The sequence below is a fragment of the Cygnus olor genome, chromosome 5 (genome assembly GCF_009769625.2).
Source record: "Cygnus olor isolate bCygOlo1 chromosome 5, bCygOlo1.pri.v2, whole genome shotgun sequence".
Lineage (NCBI taxonomy): Eukaryota > Metazoa > Chordata > Aves > Anseriformes > Anatidae > Cygnus > Cygnus olor.
This window is the reverse complement of record NC_049173.1, coordinates 3,256,858-3,281,694: the sequence shown is the minus strand read 5'-3', so window position 1 is coordinate 3,281,694 and position 24,837 is coordinate 3,256,858. Positions and strand designations below refer to the sequence as shown.

Genomic DNA, 24,837 nt, shown 5'->3' with positions numbered 1-24,837 from the left:
GGGGGGGGGGGCGCGGGTTTTCCTCCGGTGTTAATGGGAAGGTGGAGGGGGGGCTGGTGGTGGTGGTGTCGGGCAGGGTTGGGGATGGGGACGAAGGGTGCAGCCAGCCCCAGGTGTGGGTTACCCGGCCGGTGAGGGTGCAGGACACGGTGCGGGGCTGTCACCCCGCTGCGTGGCGGTTCCAAGGGACCTTCCATCCTCTGCTGGGGCTCCTGCGGAGGGTGGAAGGTGCTGAGCATCCTCCCAGCACGCAGCACGCGGGTTTGGTTCAGCCAGGCAGCCCCTACTCCTGGGAGGTGTCTGTAGGGTGACGGGGGGCTTTTTTGGGGAGATGCTGCCCCACCTGCATGCATTTTGGGGCGCGGGGAGCCAGCTGTCATACCCCTGGCCCCTGCCTTTGGAGGGTGCAGGGGTCTCGGGATCCTCCGCTGAGGTTCTGCCCTGGTGACGTCCGTTTGTCCCGCTCTCCTCTCGGCAGCTCAACACCTTCCAGGCGGTCATAGCCTACGACGAGGAGGACACCTACGCCATCTTCCTCTACCCCGAGGGCGGCCTCCAGTTCCTGGGGACGCGGCCCAAGGACTCCTACAACGTCCAGCTGGAGCTGCCGGCCAGGGTGGGCTTCAGCCGCGGGGACAGCGACGACGGGAGGAGAGAAGGGCTCTTCTACAGCGTGGCCAGCACCGAGCAGGCGCTGAGGCGCCTCGAGCGGTGCGTGGGGCCTCGGGGTGGGCAGGGGGAGCAGGGATGGTGGGGGGTGCCCCGGCTGCTGGGGCTGTGCAGGCTCAGGGGGTGCCTGCATGGAAACTGGAAGAGGCAGGGGAGCGAGCAGTGGGTGATGGAGTTCACTGGGGGGGGCTCAGCACCATGCATGTGGAAGCTTTTGGGGAGCAGATTTGGCTTTTGGACAGAGCTCCCTGCAGCCGGATTTATGGGTCCGTGGTTGGGGTCCTGGGTGTCTTTGGTGTGCCCGCGCGTGTTTGCAACGTGTGTGCACGTGTGTGCGCAGGGGGAGCAACGCGGGGGTGCCTGGCGTGTGGGTCTTCCACGTGGGCAGCTCAGGACCCCTGGAGCACGTGGAGCCGGGGGGTGGTGAGGGGGCCAGCCCCGGCACATCGCAGAGCCCCACAGCGCCCACAGAGCCGCCGGCACGACCCGGCTGGGCGCCCACGTCACCGCGTCCCCGCCACCACGGCCAGCCGAGCATCGTCCCCGCGGGGCTGCCCGCGTCCCCGGGGCAGGAGCGGAGCCGCCGGCTGCAGCCCGACGGGGACACCCCGCAGAGCTACCCCGCAAACCCCGCGTCCTACAGCTCCGGGCACCACGGCGTGGGCGTGGAGGAGGAGGTGCATTTTAACGCCGACGGTGAGTGGCCGCGGCCCCGCCGTGGCGAAAATCGAGCGGGGGACGTCTCGTGGTGGGTCGGTTCCTAAAAAAGGGGTCTCTTTGCTGCGGGTTTGCCTTTTCCCGAGCGGCAACAGGTTGGCTTTGCTCCTTCGGCACGCTCCTGGAGCCCAAACCGGGTGCCCAGGGGCTGCTCGTGGCCATGCAGCGAGCTGCGTGCGCCAGGCAGGGAGCCTTGGGGGTGGCTCCGTCCCCACGTCCCCAAGCTCCCCCCGCTTGTCCCCAGTGTTCACCTACAGCGCGGGCAGCAAGGAGACGTGCGCCCGGCACCACGGGCGCTGCTCCCCGCACGCCTTCTGCACCGACTACGCCACCGGCCTCTGCTGCCACTGCCAGGCCTCCTACTACGGCAACGGGCGGCAGTGCCTGCCCGAAGGTACGGGGCACAGCGGGGAGGGTGTGTGGTGCCCCGGGGTGGGCAGACGGTGCCAGGGCTGTGCTTTCTCCCTGCCCAGGGGCCGTGCATCGCCTGAACGGGAAGGTGAGCGGCAGCCTGGCGGTGGGGAGGATGCCCGTCCGCTTCCAGGACGTCGACCTGCACGCCTACATCGTGGGCAGCGACGGGCGAGCCTACACGGCCATCAGCGGGGTGCCCGCGCCAGCTGCTCGCGCTCTCCTGCCCCTCCTGCCCCTCGGAGGGCTCTTCGGGTGGCTCTTTGCTCTCGAGGAGCCCGGCTACGAGAACGGCTTCAGCATCACCGGTGAGCGGGGCTGTGGGTTGGAGATGCTCCCCTCGGGGTTGCTGGAGATGCAGGGTTGGAGATGCCCTCAGGGTTGGGGGTCGCTGTCACCTCCCCGCTGCGTGTCACGGGCTCTGCTGGGTTCAACGGTGGGGCTGGGGAGGGCTCCTGAGGTTGTGCTCCCTGAAACTATTCCAACCCAATCCTGCTCGTTCCCTCCTCCTGCCCAGGTGCTGAATTCACCCAGAACCTGGAGGTGACCTTCTACCCCGGGGAGGAGCAGGTCCACATCACCCAGACGGCCGAAGGCTTGGGGCCAGACAATTACTTGAGCCTGAAGACCCACATTCAGGGCCAGGTGCCTTTCATCCCGGAGAACTTCACCGTCCACGTCAGCCCCTACAAGGAGCTGTACCACTACTCCAGCTCAGGTAGGAGCTGTGGTTTGCTTATCCCGTTTTTTTTCGCCCATGGTTTTGGCGTCCCCGATGCTGTCCACGTGTGCCGCGCTCAAGTCAGCCCCCAAACACCCCATCTCCTTCACGGTTTCCAACATCCGAGATGGAAATCAGCTTTCTACGGGTTCCCATTGCAGCCGTGACGTCCTCAGCGCACCGGGACTACGTCCTCACCTCGGGGGCCGCCAACCAGACCCTGTCGTACCGCCTGCGCCAGAACATCACCTTCTCGGGCTGCCCGCACGCCCGCGGCCGCCTGCCCCCTCTCCAGCGGCTGAGCGTGGCGCGCGCCTTCGCCCTCTACGACGGCCAGGAGCAGGCCCTGCGCTACGCCCTCGCCGGCCGCATCGGCTCTGCCCACGGTGAGCACGCTCCTCTGGCCGTGCCAGGTGGGAGCGGGGGTCTGGGTCCCTCCTCCCAGCAGTTTTTCACCCACTAACGAGCCCCCCCCCCCCGCCCCGCAGACGATGCTGAGACGCCCCCGGTGAACCCGTGCCACGACGGCACGCACACGTGCGAGGCGACGGCGCGCTGCCAGCCCGGCACGGGGCTGGGGTACACGTGCGAGTGCGCGGATGGCTACCGGGGAGACGGACGGGGCTGCCAAGGTGAGGGGGGGGGGGGGCTCGGTGCACCCCGTTCCCTGTGGGGCACCCGCGGTGGGTAGAGAGCCATTTGGGGTGCTGGGATGTGCCGCAGCATCGCGATACCCGCTGTATGAGGAGCTCCTGGAGCTGCACGGAGGATGTTGGTGAATTATGGGGGGGGAACAACTGAGGTCCCAGGGGGTTCCTGGTGCTGGAGGAGGCTGGGGAAGCGCCCAGGAGCAGGGTGGGGATGGAGGAAGCGGCAGCTGTGGGATGGGTGGTTTGGGGTGAGATGGGAGGTTTGGGATGAGATGGGAGGTTTGGGATGAGATGGGAGGTTTGGGGTGAGATGGGAGGTTTGGGATGAGATGGGCAGTTTGGGGTGAGATGGGCGGTTTGGGGTGAGATGGGCGGTTTGGGGCGAGATGGCCGGAGCACGCAGCCCCCCAAAACGGGGGCTGTGGCGGGTGCCCCACCACGGCCGGGGTTCCTGGTGTCTCCCCTTCCTGCAGACGTGGACGAGTGCGGGGAGGGCCTGAGCCAGTGCGGCCCCTTCTCCATCTGCCTGAACGCGCCGGGCAGCTACCGCTGCGAGTGCCGCAGCGGGTACCGGCTGGCGGAGGACGGGCACGCCTGTGTGCGTAAGTGCCAGCCCTGAAATTCGGGGCGCCGCATCCCCCAACCCCTCTGCCCCCTTGGGTTCACCCCCACCACCCCATAACCCACATATCCCCGCAGCACTGGCGCTGTCGGCCGATCCCTGCGAGGACGGGAGCCACCCCTGTGCGCCAGGGGACCGGGCGCGCTGCCTGCCCCGCGCCGGGGGCCTCCCTGCCTGCGAGTGCCTGCCCGGCTACGCCGGAGACGGCCGCGACTGCACCGGTACGAGCGGGGTCCCCGGTGCCCGCCGGGTGGTGGGGAGGTGCTGGGTGCCCTGCCCCGGCTGAGCGCGCCATCCCTTGCACAGACGTGGATGAGTGTGCCGAAAACCCGTGTCACCCTGCCGCCGCCTGCTACAACACACCGGGCTCCTTCTCCTGCCGGTGCCAGCCCGGCTACGAGGGCGACGGCTTCCAGTGCACGCACGGTAAGGTGTGGTGCTCGCCTCCATGCCACCTCTACCCCGGGGCTGATTTTTCCCCATCCTCACTGCCCCGTGGCCGTGGCTTCCCCAACAGCGCAAGGCAGCACGCAGCGGCTGACGCCGTGCGAGCACGAGCGGCTGTACCCCCGGGTGCTGGGGCACGCGGCGCAGTGCGACGAGCAGGGCGGGTACCGGCCCCTGCAGTGCCACGGCAGCACCGGGCACTGCTGGTGCGTGGACGCCGCGGGGCAGGAGATCGCCGGCACGAGGACGGCGCCGGGCAGCACGCCGCCGCGCTGCGGGAACCCAGGTCAGTGCCGACGGGAGCGGGGAGGGGAGGCTGGGTGGGTCCTGCGGGATTTTGTTGGCATTTCTATGGGATTGGTGGACGTGTAGGTGCTGGGCGAAGCATCTCCCGGCACTGCCGGTGATGCTGAGGGGGCTGAGGGTGCTGAGCGGGGGCTGAGCCCTCCCTGCCCCTGCCTGTCCTGTGTGGCTGCAGGGGGGCGACGGTGGGGCTGCAGTGAGAGGAGGGGACCCTTTCGCAGGGCATGGGTGCTGGGCACCGCAGGGGGCACCCAGACCTTTAAGGCACCCTGGCTGTGGGGTTACGGTGCTGGTGGCCATTGGGGTGCCTCCTGCATCAGCCTGGAGCGAAGGGGGCTACGGGGCGGGGGGGCATCCCCGAGCCCCCTCGCACAAGCAGAACCCCCGGAGCCTCACCCAGCACCCGCAGCCGGGGGTGCCCGGCTGCTCCAAACTGGCACCCCCCTGATCCCGGGGCTGGGGGGGGGGGGTGTGCTTCGCCGCCAGCAGGGTCCTCCCAGCAGCTGACGCCGTGCGAACACGAGCGGCTGTACCCACGGGTGGTGCCGCCGGGCCCCTCGCCCGTGGGCGACGGGCACGTGCCGCAGTGCGACGAGCGGGGCGGGTACCGGCCCCTGCAGTGCCACGGCAGCACCGGGCACTGCTGGTGCGTGGACGCCGCGGGGCAGGAGATCGCCGGCACGAGGACGGCGCCGGGCAGCACGCCGCCGCGCTGCGGGAGCCCAGGTCAGTGCCAACGACGGGAGCGGGGAGCATGTCCCCTCCCCAAATCATCCCAGCCCCGGGGTGCCCCTCCAGCATCCTTAGTTAGGGCGGAGGCGCACCCAGCAAGGACTGGGGGCTCCGGTAAATCCCCGAGCACCCCGTCCCTGCCCGTGGGACCTGTGGCAGGGCAGGGGGTGACCGTCGCCCTTCCCCGTGCCAGAGCCCACGGAGCGGCCCCCGAGCATGTGCGAGCGCTGGCGGCAGAGCCTGCTGGAGCACTACGGCGGCAGCCCCCGCGGCGACCAGTACGTGCCGCAGTGCGACGCGGGGGGCCACTTCACCCCGCTGCAGTGCCACGGGGACAGCGGGTACTGCTGGTGCGTGGACGAGAGCGGCAGGGAGATCCAGGGCACGCGCTCGGAGCCCGGCAGCCCCCCGCCATGTAAGAGCTCTGGGACTCAGCACCCTGCGTGTAACCTGCCCCGTCCAGCACCGCTGGGGCGTGGAGCCGAGGGGAGGACGCTCTGCGAGCCATCCCCGTCCCTTTCCCCCCCCCCCCCGGGCTGTGCCAGGTCTCCCCAGCGTCGCGCCGCCAAGCGTCCGGCCCTCGCCGCGGCCCGACGTGTCCCCGCCGGGCACGGGGACCTTCCTGCTCTACGCCCAGGGGCAGCAGATCGGCTACCTGCCGCTCAACGGCACGCGGCTGCAGAAGGAGGAGGCGAAGACCCTGCTCTCCCTGCATGTAAAGTATCGCGGGTGCTGGGGGTGCGGGAGGTCAGCGAGGAGGAGGAGGAGGAGGAGGAGGCAGAACGCTTCTTCCCTTCCCTCCAGTTGGCCCCTACTAGACAGGCAAGCCCCAAACTGGGTCAGTGGCAAAGCGAGGGTGCACCAGCACCCTCAGGGCTGCCCTGTCCGGAGTTGGCTGCGACCCTACTGCAAAATTTGCCTTTTTCCTTCCTCTGACTCCTCTTTGGAGCGTCTCCAGCCAGGCCAGACCGAGGGAGAGTCTCCAAAAGCTGAGCCACGACTCTCGCTGTGCCCTGGGGAAATGAAGCGCCGGTTGCCAAGCATTCCCTTCCCCATCCCAGGGCCTCGGGCTGGCCTCGCTGCTGCACGAAGCTCTCCTGGAGCCGAAGGGTTTCGGACCCATCTGGCCGTGGCTGTGCGCCCGCGGCAGCTGGCCTGAGAGCCCCGGCTGCAGGAGGCTTGCAGGAGGAGCCTGTGGGGTTTTCCCAGGGAAAAGGGCTCTGAGCATCTCTCCCCATTGCTGCACCTCGTGGAGGGTCCCGGGCAGCTCCCGGTGCTGGCTGCTGGGCGAGGCTGTCACTGAGCCTCGTGGCAGGATCTCACCGTGTCCCCTCCCACCCCACCAGGGCTCCATCGTGGTGGGGATCGACTACGACTGCCGGGAGAGGACGGTCTACTGGACCGACGTGGCCGGCCGCACCATAAGCCGGGCCAGCCTGGAGCCCGGCGCCGAGCCGGAGACCGTCATCAACTCAGGTGTGTCCCCTCCACCCGTGTCACCCGCCCAGAGCCACCTCTGGTGGCTCCGCGCCACTTTGTGCCCGTCGTGGCTCTGGGGCCGTCCCGCTTTGGGGTCCTGCGTCCCCTGGTGCTGGTGGGGGGGCTCCCGGTGCTGAGCTGCGCCAGGAGCCACACGTCCCCTCCCGCAGGGCTCCTCAGCCCCGAGGGGCTGGCCGTGGACCACCTGCGCAGAGCCATGTTCTGGACCGACAGCGGCCTCGATAAGATCGAGCGAGCCCGGCTGGACGGCTCCGAGCGGCAGGTGCTCTTCGACACGGAGCTCGTCAACCCCCGGGCCATCGCGGTGGACCCCGTCCGAGGGTGAGACCCCATTTCTTAAGGGGTTTTTGTGGGGCTGCTTGCCTAAAGCGGGGTGCTCGAGGTGGGACCGGGGCTGACCGGGGCGATTCACTGAGCCAGAGGCGCTCAGCGGTGCCGAGACCCCTCCCGGTCCTGGGAGCTGCTCTCCTCCACCGCACCCCCCTAGAAAGAGAGTCCTCCCTCGCCCTCCTTTTCTTTAGTAACTCCGGGTTTGGCTAAACCTGCTGTTTCAGCATCAGGATTATTTTTGAAGGCTTTGAACCACGCTGCTTGAAAACACAAGCTGTGCCCCTAGGGTGCTGTTGCAATACCAAATGTGCTGCTCCCGAGGCTCTCCCTCATCTAGAGGCTACGGCTCGGGTCGTAAACACGTTTGACATCATTCTGGTTTTACTTTTAGAGGTTTTTTTCAAATTGAATGAAGAGCTATTCCAGGCAGCACGAGGGGAAAACCAAGCCTCTTTCCTGATAAGACCCGGCCACGAAGAGACAGCCAACGCTCTCCCTCAGCCCTTTCGGGTGCGTGCCCTGTTTGCTCACTGTGTAATTATTTCCCAAGCAACCTTTACTGGACCGACTGGAATCGGGAAGCACCGAAAATCGAAACGGCCACCGTCAACGGGGCCAACAGGAGGGTGCTGGTGAACAAGGACATCGGGTTGCCCAACGGCCTGACGTTCGACCCCTTCTCCAAGCTGCTCTGTTGGGCAGACGCAGGTAACTCTCTGGGGACGGGTCACACACCAAGCACCGAGGGAGAAAACTGCCGTGTGGGGCTTTGGGGGTACCTGCAGTCCTCTCTATCCTCTTCTGCTGTCCTTGTCCCGAAGATTTCTGGCATGACAGGGTTGGGGGACCCGCAGCACGAGTTGCTTCCGCGTCCTTAGGCTGAGAAGCTGCTGCAAAAAATTGTTGAACGCTGTTTTTCTTTGCTTTTGTGGCCTGGTAACCACCTCGCCTGTGAAAAGGCACGAAGAACCTGGAGTGCACGTTCCCCGACGGGGCAGGCAGGCGCATCATACAGAACAACCTCAACTACCCCTTCAGCATCATCAGTTACGCCGACCACTTCTACCACACCGACTGGAGACGGTAAGGGAAGGAACCTGCTCCCCGCCGCAGCCAGAGCTGAGCGAGCAGCTTACGGGGGGAAAAAATGCAAAACGCTGTCCCCAGCCCGCCCCCATGTCCCGGAACCTCACCAGAGCACTGCCCTGGGTCTTCTGCAGTGCCACAGTCAGCAGCAGGCACTTGTAAATCTTTCTTAAGAGCACAGAACAAACAGCTGTTCAGAAACAACCCCAGTTCCCTGGGAGGGACAGAAATAGCGGTGTTTTTTTTTTTCTAACTAGGACTTGGCACAGGGTTCTGGATGTAGATTAGGTCAAGGAAAAGATGCTGTCCTCGGTCGTTCCCTCTCCCCCACCACCCAAGGCACCAGGGTCATCAGGAACTCGCCTCTTCCCGCTCCAGCTGGAAGCTCTCAAAACTTCAGTCAAATCTTAGCAGATTACAACAAACACTCCAGCGCTTGCCACACTTGGACGAGGCTCTCGGGGAGACAATCTGCCTCTGCGGTCCCATGTCACCAAAAAGCAATGCAGTGAATGAGCTGCGTGTAGATCTTACGGGGCAAATTTGCCTTGCTCTGCAGGCGTTCAGACCGATCGTTTTAGCTGCCTCTCTCTTAAAATGCACGGAGATGGGGTTAAAAACAAAGAACGCACAAGTAAAGCACTTCTCTATCAACAGGGATGGCGTGATAGCTGTCAATAAGGAAACCGGCTCCTTTACCGATGAGTATCTTCCAGAGCACCGATCGCATCTCTACGGAATAACCGCAGTTTATCCCTACTGCCCTGGAGGTAAAACCCAACAAAACCCAACCCTTTTCTTTTGCCTGGCAGCTGTTACACGGCAGACAGGCTAAAGAGATGAATTTCTCTCTGCAGCAAGGAAATGATAACCGCAACTTCAAGAAACAACAAACTTTGCACCCCAAAGAACTTCAGACCCAGAAAACTGTCACTGCATACAACTGAAAGGGAAAACCCCTTAACCAAGGCCAACGAAGTAACCTACCTTCCTGCAAAAGATCATCGTATATTTTTGAATTTATACCTCAAGTCTTTACTACTGTATTTTTTAAAGTGAAAAAACATTGATTTATTACAAAAAAAAATGGTCCTGTGAATCCTAGGCCATTACTCTAACTCTTGCTTATGCAAGCAAATTTAAAAGGATAGCTTTCTTATTCAAATGTTTTATTTTATTGGGAGAATAGATTAATTTTATTAGTTTGACAATCTGACCAACAGGTCCTTTTAACCAAAAATAAGCACATCGGGGAAGCTTTGGATGCAGTATCTTGCTGGGTCTCAGTCATCTACAGCCCTGAAGACTGTATACGTTCAGAGAAGTGTGCAGAACAGTTTTGTGATACAGCAAAGGCATGGGAGGTTTTTTTTTTTTTCCCGGAAGACAATTCTGTATTTTCAACACTGCCTCAATGCATGTCTTTTAGTATTTATATTAGAAGAATATGCTAGAAGTGATCTGTTCATGCTTCTTGGTTCTCCTGAGTGCCTCCATAGACCTGCCCATGGAGACCAATACATGTTCAGAAATACATTTTAAGTTGTAATGCTTCACTTTTTCTAGGTTACTTCAATAATTGAATAAAATGGTTGTTTTAAGTTTCCCTTTGAATTTAAGTATGTCAGTTGTAAGGTGGATTGTGGAGGAGCAGCGAGCAAGCCAGGAGCAAGCTGTTCACATGGCAGGACCTCAGCAAAAGAGGAATCTCCAGAGCCTTTATGAAACATTCCCTTCTCAACACAAAGCCAAACACAAAGAAAAAAAAGCCATATTTGCCAACTCAGAGCTAATGAGAACAACTTGCTTCTACTTCCCAAACTTCATTTATTTAAAGAAAAACGGTAACTCACTAGAACAGTCAGAATTCAATTTCCTGTTTTCTTTCATATCAGTAAAATAATATCCATTTCAAACTGCATGCCAGACTTGTAGAGTTGTACATAGTTCCTAGCTGTACTAAGTACACAAGGGACTAAAAGCTTTAATCCCTTTATCTCCCAACTTTCCCCAGTCTGTGGTCTGTCTTGGGATCAGCAATAATTGCCTGAACTGCTACGATCGCTTCGTTAATTTTTGTTTGCAGCTCTCGGAGCTCCTCTATATGCAGCAGTCGCAGAATTTGGGCAGCTTCGTTGATAACGGCATCTGGGTGAGTTGCAAAAAGAGAAGCATCAAGCATTTACATCTGACTTGCAGGTCTTGAGAACAGCTTAATCTAAGTTAACACTGTGCAGCTCATTCATGCCTGTAGTTTCCAGACTTGAAACAGGAGTTCCTTTCTCAGGAATCCTCCCTGCTGCTAGAGAGGGACAGGGAGCTCTGCAAAATCTCACTCGGCTTTGTGCAGCCCGTGCAGTAATCCCCAGCCAAGTCGGGTCAGTACGAAGCGCTCCAAGTAGTAATTCAGTTGTACGCAGGGCAAAAGTGAAGCCAGACTAGTGGAGCCCGTGCCACCTGACTCTTGCTTACAAAAAACTCTCAGGTCAGGCCAACTAGCAATGCCTCCTGTTAGATTTAGGTAAATCAGGTAGCTAGAACACAGGGGAGAAGCACAGAGGTCCTCTGCTGGTAGGAGTAAGGTTGTACAAGACAACAGTAACGAGGCATTCCTTCTGGGTGCAAATGCAGCTGTCACCGAAGCATTACTCCCAGACAATATAATATATTCCACAGCTAAGATTTGTGCTTTTTTGTTCCAACACAAAATGCTCAGGAGTGCTCATAAATAAGCTGGGAGGGAGCAATTCTTTCCACTACAGGCTTCCAGAAGAATCACGCTTTTTTTTTTACTGTACACATTATCTACATATTTGACAGTGATCTACTTTGACAACAACAAGCACAGCTATTTAGAAGTAACATTAAGTGAGCTGCTTACCTCCTGTGTCAAAACCAAGAATGTGCTTTTCTAAAGCAACAGGCAAACCCTTTAAAAAGAAAGAACATGTTCAAATGCAGTTAGAAATGTCATTTTGCATACCTGGAAAATAAAATCAAGTATTACACCAGATAACTCTGGAGGAGAGGACACAAGTTTTTTTTTTTTTTTTTTTTTTTTATGGACACACAACAACTTCAAAAAATCATCATGCTTGATTACATGACTGCTTGTGTGTCCTGAAACATCAAACACAGAATATTAATAACGAAAAACCTTCATCCTTAACAATATTCCCCTACTTGTCGAGAGAGTCCCACTGAATACACGCTGCCCATAGTCAATCCTTAAAAGGCTAACCAGCTGTACTGCAGGAGAACACCCAACACAGCAACATCCCTAACCAGACACAAACAAAAAGCACGCACAAACTAGGCTTTCTTGGTAACTATTGCATTTAAACAGCTGCCAGATTTCAAAGCATTGTCTGATTTGGAAGCAAGCTGTAATCAAGTGAGTTTCTCAAGCACTGAACTGGCAGCCTCCATCAACGTCCTCCAAAGCATTTTCTCAAGCGCTGAGCTCAGGAATAAATCTAAACGCTTGATTTTCTAAACACTTGCTCTATAAAACAGCGCAAGTAGAAGTTTTATAGTTTTATTAGCGGCTATTTATAAGCACTGCTCTATTTCTTTTACCCTCTTCAGCTGTGGAGAAGTTGTCATGGTGAGTGAGTGTTCAGCGTATTTCAGCACACACAGAAATTGATTTAAACAACGAAAATCTTAGAGGTTGCTTTTACTGACTATATAACTTCTCAGCATTCGCCTTGCACAACAAAAACATCCACGTTCAATACCATTAGTTTCTACAGTGATGGGGCTACAAACCTCCTACACAGTGAGGTTTTCTTTTAAAGGGTTATATAATCTTAATATAAAGGGGTATATATATGTATATATGAAAATATACGTCTATATAAATATATATACATAAATATCTACAAAGGGGTATATAATCTTAAAAACACACCTGCATGAGCACACGCTATCGCTAAAATTTAAACAGCCTGTTGCTAAGAATACTGCTAGTGCCACTTCAGACAGAAGCCAGCAGTATCAGCCCACAATACGCTTTAATAGCTTTTTATTTAAGACTACAGAGACCTTGTTGCCACTTCAACCTGCTTCAGAAACACCAGAGCAGCGAAGCACCGATTCAGCCACTTCTTTGCAGCCAAACTCCCCAGGGCTGTCGCGGGCACCTCCAATGCTGAGTGACCACGGCGGCACTAGAAAGCACCTGGTCTTTTCAGACACCCCTTGCTTCCCCCGTCCTGCTCCCCCACCCTGATGTCAGCTCCCTTTTCACGCTGCCTGCTCCCTCTGGTGGAAACTGTCCTTGGCAGAGCAGCGGCCGTGGCCCTTCCCAGCCCCGCAGCGGTCTTGTAGCAGGCACTGGGCTGTCCCGGCACCCACTGCTGCCACGACCAGAAAAGGAACACGTTCGTTTGCACAGTGCACAGGCAGAGAAATGAAGAGCACCTTTACAGCTGTTACCGCGCGGAGCAGGTCATTTCACGGCCTCACTTTACCCAGAAGTTTTAAACAAAACTCTTGCACAAAATGCTTGCAACGGGCCTGACCACGGCAGGCATCTCCTCTGTAACTGGAGCTGTCGACAATAAAACCAGATACCCTGGGAGCAGGAGAAGGGTGTCCAGATTTCAAAGAAGGGGGAAAACGTACCCCCTTTATTGTGCCTTTAAACCTGTAGCAGGCACAGCCTTCAGGAGCTCCCTTAAAGTGATCCTGAAGGACTGCTTCGATAGCACTTGTTGCACCTGATCCTACCTGGGATACACTCATCAGCTAAGGGAAGCCTAAGACAGGCTCAGAGCCTGTTGGTACCAATCTGAATCCTGTCCAGACACCGAACTGCAAGCCATTCAAAATATTATTTTTTAAAACCTGTCTTCCTTATCTTTAAAACTGTAGCTTGACAGCCCGAGATAAATCTCATTTTATTTTGTAAACTGCAAGCACAGCAGTGGAAGTTTCCTCAGCATCCATATCCCTCAGCGAGGACGCTTCTACATCTATTTTATCCTATCCCCACCATATCTTGACATTGCCAAGAATATACAAAATGTCATGAGATGCATTAAGTCCTCAGCCATGCAGAAGTCAAACAATCATAAACTCTTTCCAAGGTCAAGACTTAATACACAGTGTCACTGGCTGGTATTCTGGCCAGTACCAAGCCGCCAAAGTCAGGAGCAGAGGTTTATTTTCCCGAGCTCCTATCCCGTGACCCAGCTGTCCCCACTGGTTTAGATATTTTCTCCATCTACCCAGTGTATTACGATACTGATGACCGCTACTGGCACAGAAAAAGCTGTTTCCCTGCCTCCAACCCTCTGCCTTTTCACCACCTCACTTGGAAATCAACATTCATCACGAGAACACGCTTCCAGTGACGTTATCACACTCAGTGACACCGGGACATTTCAGCCCGACCATGCTCTGAGGACCTACCAAATACTGCTTTTTACTTGTTATGAAAAAATTCACTGATCCTCAAAGATCTTCTGCCAAACTTGGAAAATCCCGTTTTGATCCCTGCATGTCGGCTTTGCAGCTATGTAAACAACAACAAAGGCTTGCCTTTTATTAGCAGCAGTTAAAGAAACTAAAATGAATACGGCGATCCGAGCTGCTTTTGTATTTTCCTGCTCTTTTATATCTTTGGATATAGGAGTCCAAAAGCTCCGATTTACTGTTCCCAAGGCTCCTGGCAATTACTGACTGCACTGTGTTTCTGAGCACCTGCAGTTGCCACTCAGTAAACACCAGAAGCAGCGTTATGATAACAAATAAAAGCACGGGCTCCTCTGAACAGCTGCCAGAAAAGATGAAGGGACTCGCCCTCTTTGACCAGACCCAGTTGCTTTAGCAGGGACATTTCTAAACACAATCTGCAGGGCAAGAGAGGCTCCCTTCCTTGGCTGCACCCGATACCCGACGCCAACAGCTGCTATGCCGAATGCTGGAGAACTGGGATGTTTAAGAAATGACAATCTGGAAAAACAGTCATTCACAGAGAATCGCTGGCGCGTTATTCATCTGCCCCACAAACAACGTCTTACAGACAGCTCGTTGTTAAGAAATAATTCTGCAGAGTCTGAGGCTTAATTGTAGACGTTTCCTTCGCCGTCTCTCACTTAGGGGGAAGGGAGAGAGGAGCTGGGTGACCAACATCCCATTCTTCAAACGCGTGAGACTTAAGCAGCAAAACACTCCATACAAGGAATGCTTCACCTGCTCACGCAGCCAACCCTGCTGATTCCAAGGAAAGCTAGGGCATATATTTCTTTGGATACTGTGGTCCTGCTGTGATGAACTGTAACCCTTTAGTGTACACTAGGATGGGAAAACAGCTATTCACACGTGGTATTGTACAGGTCCGCTTTGCACACAACTGAGAAGAGAGCTCTGTACGCTCCCCTTGGGTCTTCCAGGTTCAGAACTGCCAAAGCAAAGCAAGTTTTCAGCACCCAATTAAGCGAAGTGTTTAAACAGCACCCACTTAAACAGAGATGGCAGGCATCGAACAATTAACGCCGGACTTGTGCACTGTATATACAAACCTCCTTGGACTGATTGGCCTTCGCTATGGCATCCTGCGTCAAGCGCTCTTGAACCAAAATGCGAATCGCCTAGGAAAAAACATTTAAAGGCCAGAGTCATTCATTTACGTCTTGATGCATTTCACAGAAAATCCACCACGGGAAAAGGAGCCAACATTTTAACGCAGCATAACCACAGCTTTGTGAGAGGCTTTTGGAAAACTCCTTCGGACCTTACACCCCTGCAAACAGCACTACTCCTCGTAAGGAGCAGCTTACACAGGCAGAGTTGGCTGTGGGAAGGTTAACCAAAAGAGATGAGGACGCCACACTTTTCATTTCAGCCACCACGGGGCCAGAAACTGCGAAGTACTAGGAACAACCAAGAAAGTTTGCCATTTCTAAGTTGAGTTGGTAACAATCCCAAAGCAGCAGCGTTTTTATTTTTGAGCTTTTACTGCCTGGATTACACTGTTCCACCTCGAATGCTGCAACAATACAGCTTCTTCAGGAAGGAATTCCCCCTACAGGGATCTTTTAGTAGGTACTGAGCCACCTTTCACATACCGAGAAACCTGGAACGAGGCTACCCAACCAGGCTTTAAAAAGACAAAGACAAGAAAATATTTATTTCTAGACGCAGAAACAAAAAAAAAGTCTTATCAATCCTGCTGCTCATCTGTTTTTACTGGCTCCAGAACACAGCACAAAATCACACTGAGCTCTTAGTTGTGATACCTACAGCTGTAAATGCCTCCAGAAACAAACAAAGAAATACCAGGCAGGCGTTCTTCCACCGAAAAACACTTGGTCTGTCAAACACATTCTGCAGACCTTCCCTGATGAATAGCTGAACGTGACAGAAGCAGTCATGCTGCTTCATGTTTCTCCCCCATGATTTCTCCTGGTTTTGTTCATGATTAGAGTGGAGACGTGATCCTAAGAAGCTGGCAGTGAGCATTTCTAGAAATCTAACTGAGGGAATTGGCCTGGATATAAAAAGTGATTTGATAAGAAGTTTAACTTGAAATTCCAGCAGTGAAAGCAGACCTCACACATGGGAGAATCCTGAGTGGCTTTTGCATTAGAAAAAGCGTGTAACTGTGTTACATACATGGTTTGTGACCAACTTCTCAAATCGCAAATAATAAAAGGGGGAATCCAAATACCTCTCTGCTTCTGGCCAAGGTTTGGCCAGACGCCTGCGTCAGGCTCGCACCCTTCCGCCTTCCCTACGGAGCCATTCCAGAGCGTCTAAGCCTGAACATGCATCATAATCTCTATGTATGGGCATTGCAACAGGCAACGTGGTGTAGAATTAAAGAGTCTCACTGACACATTTCGTTATCATCAAGCCTTGAAGGCCAGCACTGCTGTTGTTTGTGCAACAGAAATTGTTATCGCAAGAATCTGTTCTTAAGGCAATTAAAAGGAGGAAAATTCAGGCTTGTGGTTTTGTCCAACTACCTCCGAACAAAAAAAAAGTGAGACTAGAAATGTCGAAAGAATGACAAAAATGTAAATATTTTCATGCAGAACACACATTCCGGGTTGTTAGTACCAAACAGGTGGACCCAGATAAAGGTTGCTAGCCTTGAGACACATCTGTAAGAGCAGCTGAAGGAATTCTGCTGGACAAGGGCTGAGCTCACGCTACAGATCCCCAACAGCACCATTCACTGGGTCTCCTCTACCTCGTATCCTTTTTTACTTTATGGTTTTACGGTTTTTTGTTTTTTTCTTCATGGGTTTGGAGAACTGAGACCTCCACCTCTCTTTAAGGATTTGTAAAGGATTCAAGGGCTTTTGGGGGGAGCGAAGGAGGATACCATACTGCAGACAAGGAGAAAGTAGGCGACAGGATAACTCTAGGTCATCATTTCCTCAGGAACCCAGGCTAATACGATAACGTATTACCTGTTACAGACTTACACCACACAAACTCCAGCAGCCATTCACTGCATTAGTTTCTCCAAGATAAATCTGGCATATTGTAATGAATGGGCATTATTCTCTGGTTGTTCAGTGAAATAAGCTTACTTTGGTGCCAAACAAAGCTAAGCGTATCTCCATATTACGGCATGATCATGTAGGAACTCTGGATTGCTACCACCTCACTAAACACAGGGCTTGGAGAACACAGCCTCAACCCGAAATTTACAGGTAATGACAGAATTCCAACACTAAGTCACAAGGAAGATCTTTACAAAATTAATTCGCATATTTACTGCATTTAAGGGCTATAACCAGCTGTTAAGAATAAACTAAACAGACTTTGGTAGTGACAAGGAATAAAGGATTCATAGGACCCAAAAGTCATGAGGAGGCAGCATCTAACTGTGGCTTCTCCCTGTGTTGTTTTAAAGCATCCTTTGCATCCCTTAGCCTCTGTTTTCAAGTTTCTCTTTTCATTTGTAGAATTAGAATGCAATGCTAGTCTTCAAGCGTGTCCATCAATAGTTCTGAGGTTTACAGAAACCTCACAAAGCAACTTCTGCTAACCTAGAGCACTTCAAATCCTGAACAACAGTTCTCGGCTAGCATTGCAATTCCAGGAACTCAGCTACTATCAAACTGTTTACCAAGATAATTAACCCTGCATTAATTTCTGCGATTTATACTGCGTGTTCTTATCTACTTGAAAAGGCACAAACTTTCTCTTTGTTCCTAAAGAAGTCATAGTTATCAGTAAATGTGCACCATAAGGTATTACATCCACACTAGCCACTGGGGGGAAAAAAAAGGGAAGAAAGGAGACCTGAAAACCGTGAAGCTCACCTTAAGCATTACCAAGTAATCATCGTGCCGCTGGATCTGAAGCAGATTAGCCAAAGCCATCACTCCAGCCTTGAAATCAGGATTATTCACTGTGAAAAATAACAATGAAAACAAGCGATAGCTTAACCGGCTGCAGAAGACAATTAGCTTCCTGATTCCATGGTATCACATTGCCCTCAAGTGTGCAGGCCACACAGACACAGCAGCAAGCAACCACTTAGCCACCACAGCAGTAACAGCAGGGAAGCGTTCGGTTTGGTGCAAGGCTGAAGCCTGCACATGGTTATAAAAGATACAAAGCAATGAAAATGGGCCACTAGGCTTCGTAACCGGGTTGCAGAACCCCATCCAAGCACAAGCAGTATTGCTCCCAACGCAGAGCACGTTACACACGTCCTACTACAAAGGAAACCAGTGTTAAGGTTCTGAAATTAGAGCCTACCGTGAAGATACTCTCTTTTAGCAAGCTTTCTATCTGTGCCTGCTGGCTGGGAGTAGGGCCAGTCCCTAGCTGTCTTTCTGTACAAGGAGTAACGGGGGAAGATTTGGGGGATTTCAGGCTATTTTTAGTGGCTGCTTTCCCACCAGTCCTACTTGTTGCAAACATGCCTAGCCATCAAGAAAGACAGTGGTCACGAGGAAAAGGTAAAAAAAAAAAAAAAAACCCGGCTGCTTCCTCACTGCCTGCTCAGAGCCCTCCCAACTTCTTCACATCTGCTCAAGCCTCTGGGTACCTCATTCTGCTGGGAGATTCTGTGCCCCTGCCCTTCCCCAAGAGGGAAAGGTCTGCACCAGTGCACACCCAGAGACCTGGTATTCGCAGGGAGCAGCTTCTCTGTCCTTCAGTAGGAACGCAGATACAAACAACTGGAAGTAACTTTCAGAACACTGTTCACAGAGAAACAGTCTGGGACAGCATTACGAAGAAGTGTATGAACCCTGCATTCCTAAAGCTTTAAACGTGGCTTTAAAGAGTTGCATGTATCACAGTATGGCGACAACTTAAAATCCAAAGAACTTGATGCAGGCCACAGAACGCATTTGTGTACGATGCGGCCATCGCATCCAACGCTGCCGCACACTTACCGTCCAAGTTAATCAGCGGTTCTGCGTTTTTTGCTGTATTGTCAGTATTTTTAGCAGCATCAGGGGTAGAGTCCTTATACTTGTCAGCTGTTAAATTGAGAAGCAAACATGATCACTGTTAGGGCTAACTAAAAAGTAACTAGTTAGAAGTTTAGAGCCAAACTCGCTGCGTTTTTGGGGTGCGGTGCACGCCCAGGAGCCTGCTGGCTGATACGCTGCCATTTTGGAGCTCCTTGCTAAGCCCCCCACGAAGGCTGCCGTTCTAGCGAGCTGTCCTAACAGCTCCCACCCACCCAAAGCTTACCACGTCCTATCCAGAGCAGTATCGGAGCACGCTCCACACTTAAGTCATTACACTCTTCTCGCAGCCTCCCAGAAGGCAGCTGAACGAGCTGCAACTTCCATCAGCTCACCTAAGACGGGCCCTTTGCCTTTCGCAGCGGTATACGCAGGGATCAAGCACTGCGGGCTCAGGGTGGTTCTAATCAGTGAACCAACCGCTTCCAACGCGGGCTTTGTTTTACAGACTGCAGCATTCGGAGATGCCCCACAGACGTGCTTTTCGAGCACTTGGAGGCGGAACCTCTGCTGTTTCCTCCATCTCCACGTAAACCTGAGTCCACGGCAGCTCACTTTCTCCAGCATGGCAGACTAAGAACCAGCTTTGTGGACTGCAAGGGTTTATACCCCGTCCTTGTCTTGGGCGGAGCTCAGCCCTGCAGCAATTAAAAGGTAATGGAAAACAGCACCCTGCCTATTATAACGTTTGCAGTAATTACGTTTGTAATGCACAGCATCGGCCCTGTAAACAAACTGCTGCTGACTGCTGAGGCTCAATTCGACTCTTTCGTACCCTTGTCCCACTTCCCAAGGGTTCAGGATCTGCCCCCTGTGGAACGAGGGTTTAAGAATAACTTATTTGAATGCGTGCGCTATTAAAGAAAAAGCCCGCAATAGGTTTTGGAGTAAGTTCTCATAAAGGCAACACCACGGGGAGGAGGGGATAAATATATACCGTGGGTTTGGCTACATCCAGAAATTGAGCAGCACATGTGAGTATGGTGCTGTGCTGTCCCACAGGAGCTGAGCTGAAGGGAAACAGTTCACATCTGAATACGCTGCCGAATCAAGCACGTGAAACTGCATTTTTTTTTTAAAAAAAAAGAAAGCAACGTATACTTTTGACATCATCTTAATTTGACAAATACTCCATAACATTGAATAGCCAACCAGGTTTCCCCACCGACGTGAAATACTGGAGGAGTCCATCATACCGTTATCCCCGTACTCGAGCCTAACTGCTAAGCCAAGGAGCCAGTCCACCGTTTCTTGTCGTTCCTGTACTTTGAAGGGACAGTTTACATCTTTCATATACTGTGGAGCAGAAAGAGGAGAAAAGGAACAGGTGTTATTGACTGGAAGGAAACACTCGTACGAATTAGCGAGGAGCACAGAACTGCTTTGTGAACAGTCCCTACAGTTAGGATTATTAACAAGAAGCATCATTACAAAACATCCTGCTGCAGCACCTGATCCGCCTGAGGCATGTGAGAGCTCCTCACTCCACAGCTTGCTCCGGTCTGCCATTCAACAACGGAACCTGCTTTTTTTGTGGGTAACTGATGCCATTTACCATCAGACTGACAACCGGGGAATCCAAAGACACTCCTTTGCTCTCCGTTCTCTTTACGCAGGGAGCAGAGGCGAGGAGGAGAAGGACAGAGAACCTAGTACAGCAAAACTTCCCATCTAAAGCAGGAAGGAGGAACGATGCCACCCAAAGCTCTCACAAGACCGCTATCGAGGTACAACAACGCCCTTAAACCACCTGCACCAAAACCAGAGGATTCTGAGGGGGCAGCACAAGTACTTTTTCCCTTGAGGGAAAATTGCGTGCAATAGGGGAGGACAAAGCGAGGCTGGGACGCACACGAGCTGGTGAGCTCTGCTGGCAGGCGCGCAGAGAAGGGCAGTCTGGCCCCAGCAGGAAAGACTACGTGGAGCGGTGCGGCACAGGGCTGTAGCTAAGTACCACCGACAGCACGACAGTAGCAGCAGCCAGTAACTGTGGTATCACACCCGCCGAAAGCTCGGAGCACTGCCCTGGCATCAGCTTTGGCACTGTGCTTTAGGCTTCCAGCAGCAAAGCACGAGCACTGCAGCTCCAAACCTTCTGGGCAGCGAACACGGGTAACGGTTCCAGGAAAAACAAGTGAGATGAACGGGCAGCGAGCATCAGGAGCAGCATTTTCAGCTCCTCCTGGGGCCGTTGTGAGAGAAAGGAAGCGGGAACGAACACAGAACCAGCCTACGGTGACTCAAGAGTGCTCACGAGCACGCAGATCGCTCGCAGAACCATGGCTGCTTGCCACGCTTCGCACCAGCAGCGGAAAATCATCGAACAGGAGGTGCGGAGTTGAGCTGCAGCAGCTTTACTTCAGCCTCTCGCAAAGCCCGTATCAGCCTAACCCAATTTCATTTTGGTACAGAAAAAAACCGTAACGCAGAAAAAGCTGTTTGTTTGTGGCCAATTTCAACAGCTAAATCAATCCGGGCAAGAAAGACTAGGACAGAAGCTACTGCAAAAACATGGCAGTGCGAAAATTACGCACAAAAAGCTCTACCACCTTAACTCCTACAGCTTGGCTTCAGTTATACATTTAAATTGCCAGAAATTGAAAAGCTCAGACACAGGACAAGTGTTCAGTCGTTTACATTCAGCCGCTGCAGAAGCCGTGAATTGTCACTGACATACGACACGCTTACAGCTTAAGTTCGTGCTTGAAACACCAGAATACCTTTTCAAATGATTTGGGCCAGTCGTCGCTGTGTATGTTCCTTAAATTCCCTCGGTCTTCAATCTTGTAGTGCCTGATTTTCTGGTCTTCAAGCCAGACGATGAAATTCCTGAATTCTGTTTCATCTGCAGGGAGGAATAAACAGAGCAAAAGTCAACCAACACCTTAAGGACAAAAACAAGCCCCTAAATTCTGATCCGATTCATACAAACCCCGGTGCCCCTGGGCACTTCCATTTATTATCATGAAGAAAGATATACCTAGCACTAAAATCACGTGTTCCAGGATAACCTCTGGCCAAAACTCAACAGCGTGAGCTTTTTTCACTTTTCAAGTCGCTTTGAATGGGCTACGGTGGCCGAACTACACTAAAAGGCATCAGCCAAAACACTGTTTTTATGAGGAAGACAATTAGAATTGTTACTAAGCGAAGAAGGAAAAGTGAAACGATGACACTGAGAAACTCAGGTCCTAACTCTGCTGCCCGGGCAAACCCGTCCCATGCCGCAACAAACCCCGGCCTGCACCAAAGAACAACGCGCACACATCCCATGGCTGCGCGGGGGCATTTTCTTCCTTCCTTCTCTGCTGACTCAACTTTTCCGGGTTGTTGACCCAACATTTCATCCCTTGGAGCTGGAGCTCCACAACACAGAGGCCACGCTCCGAAGATGCTGGTACCAGACAAAGCAATTTCTTTGCACCTGTGCGTCGCAGCTCTTGAGCACCACCAGCATCTCAGAAACCAGCTGATATCTGGGCGCTGGATGAGTTTTAATATCCTGAGTTAATGAGGTTAATAACTGCAGCTCAGACTGGGGTAAGCACGCTGGTTTTCCCAGCAGGGACGAGGACTGTATCAGGGACTATTTCTACCTGTCAAGGGTGTCTTCTGCGTGATCGAGGTGTCCTGCTGCCACTGAAGGTGGTGTAAGAAACACAAGGTCACAACATACGTGAATTAAAGCTTTCAACAACAGCTTTTACAGCTTCTACACGTACGTGAATTCCAGCTTTCAGTACCTTTTACAACTCCTACACGTCCTACTGCCACTGAAGGTGGTGTACAAAATACCTGGTCACAACATACGTGAATTACAGCTTTCAGTAACAACTTTTACAGCTTCTGCACTGCCAAAACAAACCCTTGAGGAAAAAAAAAATATACCAACTACAAAGAGCTACGGGTGCACGATAACAGATGATGACAGCAGATGTGCCTGGAAAGAGAGACGAGCCCCGAAGCCAAGCCGTTAAGCAGCCGACCCCCAGCTCCCAGCAGCGCACCCTGGCTCTCTGTAACATTTGTTACAGCGCCCTTTTAAGCAAAAAAAAAAAAAACAAAAAAAAACAAACACGAATATACGGCAAAAGCAGCGCGCCGCGTCCGGAACGAGCCGCCTGCCGGGCCTCGAGCGGGCTGCCGGGGCTGCGGGGCACCCTCCGGGCCCCGAGCTCCGCACCGCCGCCGGGACGGGCCCGTGAGGAGACCGTGAGGGGGCCCTGAGAGCTGCCCGGGCCGGGCCGGGCCGCCCTGAGGCCTGCGGGCACGGAGCCCCGTCAGGCCGGGAGCCCCGTGAGGGGGAGCGGAGCCCCCTGAGGAGGAGCGGAGCCCCCCGAGGGCACCCGTGGCCCCTCACCCCTGCAGCTGAAGCCGCCCGGGTTGTGGTAGTCGAGCGCCGAGAGCTTGCGGCGGAACATGGCGCCGCCCTGCCCCTGCCGCCCGGCCGCACCGGAAGGGCCGCCCTCCCGCCCCGCTGGCTCTCTCGCACGGACGGCTGCCATTGGTCCGTGTGGGGTGAAGGGCAGGAGGTGCTGCCAATCGGGGAGCGGGGAGGGAGGGGAGGTGGGCCTCTGATGGGTTCACGGGTATGGGGGAGGGAAGGGGCGGGGCTTTTCCGCGATGGGCGTGGTTTGATGGGGCGTGGACAGCGTAGGGGCGTGGTTGGTTTGGGGGCGTGGCCTGTGTTGTGGGCGTGGCCTGCGCGGGGCGCGGCGCGGCGCGGGGTTTGCTGCGGTGCGAGGGGAAAGGGAGGGAAAGGAAAGGGGGGGGGGAAGGAAAATAAGGGAAAGGGAAAGGGAAAGGGGAAAAGAAAAAGAAAGGGGAAAAGAAAGGGGAAAAGAAAAAGAAACAGAAACAGAAACAGAAAAAGAGAGAGAAAAAGAAAGAAAGGGAAAAAGAAAGAAAGGGAAAAAGGAAGGGAAAAAGGAAGGGGAAAAGAAAGGGGAAAAGAAAGGGGAAAAGAAAGGGGAAAAGAAAGAAAAAGAAAAAGAAAAAAAAGAAAAAGAAAAAGAAAAAGAAAAAGAAAAAGAAAAAGAAAAAGAGAAAAAAAAGAAAAAGAAAGAAAAAGAAAAGAGGGAGGGGAGGGGAGGGGAGGAAAGAGAAGGGAAGGGAAGGGAAAAGGAAAGGAAAAGGAAAAGGAAAAGGGAAGGGAAAAGGAAAAGGGAAGGGAAAAGGAAAAGGAAAAGGAAAAGGAAAAGGAAAAGGAAAAGGAAAGGAAAGGAAAACAGAGAAAGGGGAAAAGAAAAAAAGGAAAAAAAGAAAAAAGGGAAAAGGGAAAAAAAGAAAAAAGGGAAAAGAAAAAAGTAGGGAGTGGAGAAGACAGGACAAGGACCGTTGCGAAGGGCCCCGCAGAGCTCCCCGCACCCACCTGCCCGGCCCTGCGGGGCTGCGGGTGCTGCCCCAACGCCCCCGGCACCCGTGGGCACCAGCCCTGCCCGTGCCCGCCTGCTCTCCCCCACCCACCGAACTAACGAAGGCAATTAGCGGTGCGGAGGGCCGTGACGCCCACCGAGCAGTGACGGGCCGCCGTGCAAAGCCTCGGGGCCGCCATCCCCCGGCAGCGGGGCCACCCGAGGGAAACAGCCCCGAAAAGGCGGCCGGCAAATTGCTGCCCTTCAAACCCTACAAAAACAGGGTGCAAATTCAGTGGGTGGGTCAGTGGCCGGGGCACTGCGGAAGGGAGGTGGGTGCAAGGGGGCGATGCTTCGCCTTGCTTTGCTGTGCTTTACCCCCCCTGCTCTGCTCTTGTCGTCCCCCCCCCCCCCCCCGCCTCCCACCGCACCAGGACCCGGAGCAGGATCCATCCCGCAGCCCCCCCCTTTACCCGATCCCACACAACACCGGCACCAGAGGCTTGAAACAAATCCCGAGTTTTATTTCCACCGAGCACACAGACCACGAGGGATGGGGATGCGCTACACCACGACGCCGGCCTCCCCGCGCCGCCTTTCCGTTACAGCCCACGGCCGGACCCCAAATCCCACCCCCCCCCCCCCAAAAAAAAAAAGCCCCATACCTGGGCACCCCCCGCAGATTTTCCCTTCCCAGCCCGGGGCAGAGGTTGATGTCCCTGCTGGCCGGGAGAGGTGACCGAGGGGTTTTTTGGGGGGGGGCTCCTTGGGGTGACTCCAAGACTTGGGGGGGGGGGTTCAAGATTCCTGCAGGACCCCGACGGCAGCGCCGCTGGGAAGGGGA

General features: G+C 54.2%; 2 protein-coding genes across 2 annotated transcripts; one reads left to right on the top strand and one right to left on the bottom strand.

Moving 5' to 3' along the window:
• Nucleotides 1-448: 448 nt before the first annotated feature.
• On the top strand, nt 449-9,794 carry NID2 (nidogen 2; the record flags this gene model as incomplete). Its single annotated transcript, XM_040557801.1, has 20 exons — nt 449-711; nt 1,010-1,365; nt 1,631-1,780; nt 1,860-2,105; nt 2,315-2,515; nt 2,680-2,904; nt 3,007-3,150; nt 3,642-3,770; nt 3,868-4,011; nt 4,097-4,216; nt 4,308-4,523; nt 5,030-5,266; nt 5,466-5,687; nt 5,818-5,987; nt 6,619-6,748; nt 6,922-7,093; nt 7,653-7,810; nt 8,062-8,185; nt 8,846-8,958; nt 9,046-9,794. Coding segments are annotated over 20 exons (3,531 nt in total), but the record flags the coding sequence as incomplete, so codon positions are not given.
• A 201-nt stretch (nt 9,795-9,995) lies between these two features.
• RTRAF (RNA transcription, translation and transport factor) lies at nt 9,996-23,150 on the bottom strand. The gene is made up of 8 exons (XM_040557597.1): nt 23,000-23,150; nt 21,360-21,484; nt 19,836-19,935; nt 18,562-18,648; nt 17,476-17,564; nt 14,719-14,787; nt 11,070-11,118; nt 9,996-10,336 (listed from the first exon to the last, which is right to left on the bottom strand). The coding sequence occupies exons 1-8, from the start codon at nt 23,142-23,144 to the stop codon at nt 10,182-10,184; spliced, it is 819 nt and encodes a 272-aa protein (XP_040413531.1). The 5' UTR covers nt 23,145-23,150; the 3' UTR covers nt 9,996-10,181.
• Nucleotides 23,151-24,837: the final 1,687 nt, after the last annotated feature.

Excerpts from the sequence above, each read along its gene's own strand:
- RTRAF (XM_040557597.1), bottom strand. The coding sequence starts at position 23,144 with ATGGCAGCCGTCCGTGCGAGAGAGCCAGCGGGGCGGGAGGGCGGCCCT. Across the intron at positions 14,788-17,475 it reads ATTACTTGGTAATGCTTAAG|GCGATTCGCATTTTGGTTCA; the intron begins GTGAGCTTCACG and ends GTTTTTTCCTAG. Across the intron at positions 11,119-14,718 it reads AGGCCAATCAGTCCAAGGAG|GGTTTGCCTGTTGCTTTAGA; the intron begins GTTTGTATATAC and ends TTCTTTTTAAAG.